At 47.6% G+C, this 8,919-nt stretch overlaps 1 protein-coding gene across 3 annotated transcripts in view; it reads right to left on the reverse strand.

Moving 5' to 3' along the window:
- Positions 1–6,346, reverse strand: part of ccdc88c (coiled-coil domain containing 88C) — a 290,680-nt gene extending 284,334 nt beyond the window's left edge. For all 3 annotated transcript variants that reach the window (XM_067992076.1, XM_067992075.1, XM_067992074.1), the window contains exons 1-2: positions 5,698–6,346; positions 5,347–5,447 (exon numbers count right to left, since the gene is read on the reverse strand). In XM_067992076.1, the coding sequence (XP_067848177.1) occupies positions 5,347–5,447; positions 5,698–5,766 (170 nt within the window). In that variant the 5' untranslated portion in view covers positions 5,767–6,346. The remainder of the gene's footprint in view (positions 1–5,346; positions 5,448–5,697) is intronic.
- Between the last annotated feature and the right edge of the window lie 2,573 nt (positions 6,347–8,919).

Genomic DNA, 8,919 nt, shown 5'->3' on the forward strand with positions numbered 1-8,919 from the left:
ATTTTGACGGTAAAAGTGTTGGGCAGGGGACGGGAGCGAGAGATTTGTCGCATCAGAGATCAGAACAACAGTTCACTGTTTGAAACCGCTCATTGACTCACTTGTTATTTGTAAACTCACTTGTTATTTAACAGCCCTACCGGATCATCTAGGACAAGTGGACATTTGAAGAAAAGTAGGTGATAAAACTAAGGACACAGTATTTGTTCAGCACAACGAACAGTGAAAGTCACCACGTGGGGACTCGATGCCAGAAGGTCTGCAGCATGAGGTGACTTAATGGAACCTGGAGCCTCGAGCAGAATGAAAGTTCTTCCTGCTCAGGAGGTGAGCTGCAACAACTGCTGAAGTCACACCACAAACAACTGATAGCTTCATCACCCGGCAAGACCAGAGCTAAACAACCGCTTACCTTCCACACTGCCAGTGACTGGTTGGTGTTTATTCACTGGTTTCCTCTGTGGTGCCAAACAATTCTTTCCCCTGAACAACTTTAGCTCGCTAAAACTCGAGTCTGTCCAAAACTTGTTGGAAGCTCTTAACACCGCATTCGTAACAAGGATACAAAAGGATTGTCCGACGGGTGATTCCTCTCAACACACGTTTTCTCCTCTCTCTGTTCCCACTTGTCCCCCTTCCCCAATTCTATTTTGATGGATACTTTGTGTTCCTGTGAAGTTTCCTCTCCTGATTTCCTCCCCCAACCCCTTGCCAAGTACACCAAATCCTTCATCCTTCCCCTGTTGTAATCGAGGCTCCTCGCACAATTTCCAACTCCAACTCGTTCTTTCCCAGGGCCTCAAAACTGTGGACTTCTTCTGTGCTCATTTCCTCCCAAGATCCACAGGCTTTTAAACTCGATCAGCTGACCCTTTCTATGTACCTTGTTCTTCTCTCCTTCAGCACTATCCTACAATGTGCCTCATGACCTTTGAGTGAGATTGTTAGTTAGGTACAAACCAGCCCCACATCCACTGGGAACTGGGTTGAGAGAGCCAATACTAAGTTCACATACATCTCTCACAGGCAGGAGGAGAGAAGACTACAACAACCTGCATTTATATAGCACCTTTAACGTAGTAAAATGTCCCAAGGCGCTTCACGGAAGCGAAATCAGACAAAAATTAACACCATGCCAAAGGAGGAGACATTAGACAGGTCGCCAAAAGCTTGATCAAAGAGGTAGGTTTTAAGCAGCACCTTAGAGGAGTAGAGAGAGGGTAGAGAGGCGAAGATGTTTGGGGAGGGAATTCCAGAGCTTAGGGCCTAGGCAGCTGAAGGACGGCCGCCAATGGTGGGGCGAAGGAAATCGGGGATGCACGAGAGCCAGAGTTGGAGGAGCGCAGAGATTTCAGAGAGTTGTAGGGCTGGAGGAGGTTGCAGTGATAGGGAGCGGAGGGGCCATGGAGGGATTTCCATCCCATCAGTATGGGCTGGATTCAAACTCATGTGTCAGAGCTCAAAGTCTAGCCCACTGCATTACCCAGTACCCCAGCGAACAGATAGAGAGCCCTGGAGCTTAGGAACAGCCCAGCTGCACTAGGCACTAGTTTCAGCACCAACTTCCAACAAAAAGTGAAGTAACAGGTCCTCCCAGTGTGCAGAGCTTGTTAATAGAATCATAGAAAGGTTACAGCACGGAAGGAGGCCATTCGGCCCATCAAGTCCGTGCTGGCTCTATGCAAGAGCAATCCAGCTCGTCCCACTCCCCCGTCCTATCCCCGTAGCCCTGCACATTTTTTCCTTCCAAGTATTTATCCACTTCCAATTAAGATTGCGGAACAAGGACACTGCTCTTTGTGGTCTTGTGGTTTACAAGTTAACCTAAAATAGTTTATCAGCTGGAGCCAGTCAGAGCCTTAACCTCAATCACTTCCAGTTAAACTCGCAATATCCCAGGCAGCTTCAACACAATATCCTCGACTCTTCAGCACACATGCTGAACCAGAGAACATTAGCACAACACCTCAATTATGCGAGCCTGTATTTAATTACCAGCTGCTTGGCACTTGTTTTATTCACACGTGACACTACATCACACACGGACCCCTCCCCCACGTCACCCTCAAAATATCAGCAACCATCTAGGAACTTACTTCCTCTCCAAAACCCGACTGACAGTCCCAGCACTGCACCTGTCCACATGTGGGAATCACTGGTCAGTAAAATTTCAACGTGAAATAACCAAGTGTTTTTATTTTAAAAAGCAGAGGAAAGAATGAACTGGCATTTAGATAGCATCAATTACAAAATTACAAAAAATCTGTTCACTTTGGGTAAGGAAAAAGAGGCTATTATTGTGTTGTAAAACAAACTGCCTCACTTTAGAATAGTAGAAACTTGCATTTATATAGCGCCTTTCACATCCTCAAGACGTCCCAAAGCGCTTCACAGCCAATGAAATACTTTAGAAGTGTAGTCACTGTTGTGATGGAGGAAATGCAGCAGCCAATTTGTGCACAGCAAGATCCCACAAACAGCAATGTGATAATGACCAGGTCATCTGATTTTAAAGTGATGTTGGTTGAGTGATAAATATTGGCCAGGACACCGCGTAGAACTCTCTTGTTCTTCTTCGAATAGTGCCAGGGGATCGTTTACGTCCACCTGAGAGGGCAGACAGGGCCTCGGTTTAACGTCTCAGCCAAAAGGTGGCTCCTCCGACAGTGCAGCACTCCCTCAGTACTGCACTGAAAGGTCAGCCTGGATTATGTCCCAAGTCTCTAGACTTTCTGACTCTGAGGCGAGAGTGCTACCCACTGAGCTAAATAAAGCCTGACAAAAAGAGAAGATAAACCACTCAAAAACTTTCAAAATATACATCTGATTCCTATATAGATATCGAACAAAACTCAGTGCAGAATTGGAGAAATCCAGAGAATTTCTTCTCAAGATTATAAAATTGCTCTTCATCCTCTGCCATTAAAACCCCTCCTTTTTATCTTTTGCTAGCGTTTGGCTCTGCTCCACAAGGCACAGGACCTGCCCTCAGCTCCTGCTACATCAAAGGAAGTACAGATTGTGGGTAGGGGTGGGGGAGTGGGAAAAGGAAAGGAGGACAACACACACAAACTGGGGCCGATTTTAACTACCGGTGGAGAATGGGCAGAGAGTGCGCCAAACAGCAACCCCCCTCCCCCCACTTCCCTCTTGCCAGCAGCAGGCTCGAGCCTCGACTCCATTCCGTCGGTGAGCTACCAATGCCAGACGAGTGCCCAGCTGCAGTTCACCAGTTCAAAGAGGGCAGGAAATCAGCCAGTTCTCACGGTGAGCCAGCTGACAGCATCTCTGCTCCTCTCGGCCCCGTCAAAAAAAAAACCTGGGCCATCCTTTACCGACCGCTCGGTACAAACGGGCAGAGCTTACCCCGCACAAGCTCCACCCATTTGTATCTCAAAATTGAAATGGGGGGGGGGGGGGGGGGGGGGGGGGAGGGGGGGGAATCACCTCTGAGGCACCTCCTTTCTAGGCTGATAAACCCTAGATTTTCCAGTCTATTCCCATAACTAAGACCTTTGACACGGGAGAACAGCCTCAGTGGCTCCTCTATGTACGGCCTCTAGTATTTGTATCTCTGCGATCAGAACTAGTCAGAGTGCTCAAGGAGCCACCTCACCAGACTGTACAGTTTAATCACCACTTCCTCTGACTTCAACTTCATAAGAACATAAGAAATAGGAGCAGGAGTAGGCCATACGGCCCCTCGGGCCTGCTCCGCCATTCAATCAGATCATGGCTTATCTTTGACCTCAACTCCACTTTCCCGCCCAAGCCCCATATCCCTTAATTTCCCTAGAGTCCAAAAATCTATCGATCTCAGCCTTGAATATATTCAATGACTCAGCATCCACAGCCCTCTGGGGTAGAGAATTCCAAAGATTCACAACCCTCTCTGAATGATGAAATGCGTCCTAATCTCAGTCTTAAATGGCCGACCCCTTATCCCGAGACTATGCCCTCTCGTTCTAGACTCTCCAGCCTGGGAAACAACCTCTCAGCTTCTACCCTGTCAAGCCCCAACAGAATCATATTTGTTTCATTGAGATCACCTCTCATTCTTCTAAACTCCAGAGATTTGGCCCATTCTACTCAATCTCTCCTCACAGGACAACCCTCTCATCCCAGGATTAATCTAGTGAACCTTTGCTGTACCGCCTCGAAAGGCAAGTATTTCCTTTCTTACATAAGGAGACCAAAACTGTACACAGTACTCCAGGTGAGGTCTCATCAAGCCCTGTACAAATGTAGTAAGACTTCCTTACTCTTGTACTACAACCCCCTTGCAATGAAGGCCAACATGCCATTTGCCTTCCTAATTGCTTGCTGTACCTGCATGCTAACCTTTTTGTGTTTCTTGTACGAGGACACCCAATTCTGGCCTCTTGCGCATCCCTGATTTTCTTCGCTCCACTATTAGCGGCCGTGCCTTCAGCTGTCTAGGCCCTAAACTCTGCAATTCCCTCCCTAAACCCCTCTCTCACCTTTTTAAGACACGCCTTAAAACCTACCTCTTTGACCAAGCTTTGTCACCTGTCCTAATACCTCCTTATGTGGAGATGCCGGTGATGGACTGGGGTTGACAATTGTAAATGTAAATGTTATTTACCTGAGGAAGGAGGAAGTCTCCGAAAGCTTGTGAATTTAAAATAAAATTGCTGGACTATAACTTGGTGTTGTAAAATTGTTTACAATTAATACCTCCTTATGTGACCTGGTGTCAAATTTTGCTTGATTACACTCCTGTGAAGCAGCTTGGGACATTAAAGGTACTACATCAATGCAAGTAGTTGTTGGTTTTAGGGCTGGAGGAGGTTAGAGATGGGGTGGGGCGAGGCCTTGGAGGGATTTGAATTCAGTGCTTAGTTTTTTTTTGAAAAATTCTGCAGCCTAAATAAATAGTTAACACAGGAATGGGCCACCTGCAGGAACCAAATCACAACCACTACCCCCTTCCTCAAGATCCTGTCAACGGCCGGAAAACCACTTAAAACCAATAGGATTCTTGGTGAAGACTCCACTCCCGAAACCTTAACCCTGTTTCTCTCTCACGGCCGCTGCCTGATCTGAATGTTTCATCAGTATTTTCGGTTTGTGTTTCAAACCAGTGGGAATCAGAGATCCTCGTACGATTGAGAGCTTTTACAATCAGGAACGATCCCAGTTTGTTAAACGCTCCATTAGAGCAGGGGGAAACCTGCAGGTATTCTCTGCACTCACCATTAACCCTACAGGATGTTTGAACAAGTTCGGTGCTGTTGAGGATGTGGTTTTAAAATGATCAAACTAAGAAGCCGTTAAAATAGTAATATCGAAACGAGACATAGAAAGAGGGAGAAAGAAACTCACATTTGTAACATGATTTTATGCAGGAACATTCCATCCACTAGATCCATGTACATGCTCACTTTCTCATCGCTCGTTCCTCCCAGTGGTCCGAATGTTTTAACCTGAAACATGATTTTTAGCCCTGGTTACAATTTGCAGCCGGGTGAAAAATAAAAATGCTACAATTCTTATCCCCAGCATCAGGAACAGGTCACAAAATCTCCATCTCTGGCAACCCGCCTAAACGGCAAGAAACCAATACAGAAATAACATTTGCAACAAACGCACAGACCGCACAGACAGACAGACACCCCGAACATCTGGAGAGGTTGACGATGCTCGGGGTCACCCTGGATCCGAGGAGTCACTTACCCAGGTCACCAGCGGGCTCTCCAGAAACTGCTCCATCAGCTCAGAAATGGTCACATCCATGGTTAGCATTGGGTGGGTGGGTGGGTGGGTGGGGGACGGTGAGAGCCGGTCAATGGGTGATGTGTCCGGGCGAGAGCCGGTCAATGAGGGGAAGGGATCCGGATGAGAGTCGGTGGTGGATGGTTTGGGGGGGGGGGGGGGGTCCGGGTAACGGGGCAGTTTCCCTCTCACATCATTGTCCGTGCGCCTTAAAACGCCACAAGTTGCCGCAGACTCGGGCGGGTGAATTCCTCGGGGACAATACTCGCCCGGAGCCCGTCCTGCGGCAGGTGGCCCCGGCCAGCCGGCCGACCGACCGACCCTCTCTCTCTCTCTCTCTCCACCCCGGGGAAAGTTGCTCACATTCCCACCGCTCTCTCCTCTTTCCTCATAAACAGTTCGGAGACTCCGGCAAACAAATAATTAGAAGCAAAACTTCAAGAGAGACTCACGAAGCACCATGGCAACCCATTTTTTTTTCAATCTTCCCATTGGGAGAAAGCAAAGTAATTCCACAAACTTTTAAAATATCCTTTAAATAGAAGCTTGATACTTTAAAAAAAGATACAAATCCCCGGAACAAAGCGCCGCGCTGCCCGACTGCAACATTGTAACCAGCGGCACCCCCGCGCCACCTGATAAACGGTCCGGGGGTGATTGACAGGGCACGTCACCAATCACCGCACGGAACGCTCCACTAGCACCTTCCATTGGCAGGCTCTGATTAAAAGCAGCCAATCAACGCTCGCTAGAGGTGGGATTTTAACAGCTTTGTGAGTTAGGTATCTCCGCCGCGGGGAGTGGGGGACACGGAGACACGCACCCCCTGTAGGACACAGGGCGCACTGCAACCACGGGGAACTGGTGTAGGAGCACCCCCTGTAGGACACAGGGCGCACTGCAACCACGGGGAACTGGTGTAGGAGCACCCCCTGTAGGACACAGGGCGCACTGCAACCACGGGGAACTGGTGTAGGAACACCCCCTGTAGGACACAGGGCGCACTGCAACCACGGGGAACTGGTGTAGGAGCACCCCCTGTAGGACACAGGGCGCACTGCAACCACGGGGAACTGGTGTAGGAGCACCCCCTGTAGGACACAGGGCGCACTGCAACCACGGGGAACTGGTGTAGGAGCACCCCCTGTAGGACACAGGGCGCACTGCAACCACAGGGAACTGGTGTAGGAGCACCCCCTGTAGGACATGGGGCGCACTGCAACCACTGGGAAATTATATAGGAGCACCCCCTGTAGGACACAAAGGCACATTGCAGCCACTGGGAAATTATGTAGGACCACCCCCTGTAGGACACAAAGGTGCACTGCAACCACAGGGAACAGCTATAGGAGCACCCACATGTAGTATACAGGGCCCTCTGTAGGGCACAGGAGGTGCTGCAACTACAGGGTAATGATATAGGAGCAGCACTGGGAGGACAGGACCACCCACTGATGACAATAATTGCATCAGTGCATTTACTGCAGACAGGTAAATGATGGGAGAGAACTGGGCTCTATTTTATTGAAGTAAACAGGAATTCTCATGCATATTTAATAAGAAGGAAAGACTTGCATTTACATAGCGTTTTCATGACCTTGGGATGTCCCAAAGCGCTTTACAGCCAATGAAGTACTTTTGAAGTGTAACAGTTTACTGTTGTAATGTAGGAAACACGGCAGCCAATTTGCACACAGCAAGATCCCACAAACAGTAACGTAACAATGGCCAGATAATCTATTTTTAGTGATGTTAGTTGAGGGATAAATATTGGCCAGGACACTGGGGACAACTCCCCTGTTCTTCTTCAAAATAGCACTGTGGGATCTTTTATATCCACCTGAGAGGGCAGACAAGGCCTTGGTTTGACATCTCGTCCAAAAGACAGTATCACCAACACTGCAGCTCTCCCTCAGTGCTGCATCGGCATGTCAGCCTAGATTTTGTACTCATGGCTCTGGAGTGGGACTTAGAACCTTCTGACCCAGAGGCAAATGTGCTACCCACTGAGCCACAGCTGACACTCAGTGGTTTCAACACTATTTCTAAAAAAATAAAAGCAACTTATTATCTATGGAGTGCAGTGGATAATTATTGGAATGATAGAATTAAACACTGCACATTACAAAAATCTGTTAGTTATGGGTAAGAAAAAAGAGGTTATTATTCTGTTGTAAAACAAACTGCTTCACTTTAGAATAGTAGAAACTTGCATTTATATAGTGCCTTTCGCAATCCCAGGACGTCCTAAAGTGCGTTAGAACCAATTGATTGCCTTTGAAATGTAGTCACTGTTGCTATGTCAACAAACATGGCAGCCCATTTGCACACAGCAAGGTCCCATAAACAGCAATTGAGATAAGTGACTAGTTAATCTATTTTGGTGTTGATTGAGAGATGAATGGTGGTCAGTGCACTAGGAGAACTCGCTGCTCTTCTTCAAACATCCCCCTGAGTGGGCAGACAACTTAACCTCTCATCCAAAAGACAGCACCCCTGACAGCGCAGCACTCCATCAGGACTGCACTGAAGTGTCAACTTAGATTATGTAATAAAATTCATAGCAACTTGAACACACAAACTTCCAACTCAGAGATAAGACAGCTACTAACGGAGCCAAGCCGACAGCTCAAATATAGGAATGTAAGAATTTTTAGCAATGGAAAAAGGCAATTAACCCCAACAAGCATGTCCCTTGTCCTTCTTCAAGCCCCACCTCAGACACTTGAGCACATAATCCAGACTGACACTTCAAGATCCCGCGGCACTATTTGAAGAAGAGCAGGGGAGTTCACCCCGGTGTCCTGGCCGATATTTATCCCTCAACCAACACACGTAAAGCAGTTATCCCATTGCTGTTTGTGGGAGCTTGCTGTGCACAAATTGGCTGTCGTGTTTCCCCACATTACAACAGTGACTACACTTCAAAAAAGTGCTTCACTGGCTGTAAAGTGTTTTAGGACATCCTGAGGATGTGAAAAGCAGTTATATAAATGCAAATTCTTTCCCATCCTCATTTCTCTCAATCCCTTTTCTCTCTTTAAATGCACAGTTGCATGTGAACCCATTTGTACTGTCTGCTTCCTGCCCTTCTATTCCACCCTTCCACTACCCTTTGGATGTAAAGGTTCTGCCTGATTCATTTCTTACTCCTAACATCACTGTGCACCCTTGCATTCGAAC

Source organism: Heptranchias perlo, chromosome 10 (genome assembly GCF_035084215.1).
Source record: "Heptranchias perlo isolate sHepPer1 chromosome 10, sHepPer1.hap1, whole genome shotgun sequence".
NCBI lineage: Eukaryota > Metazoa > Chordata > Chondrichthyes > Hexanchiformes > Hexanchidae > Heptranchias > Heptranchias perlo.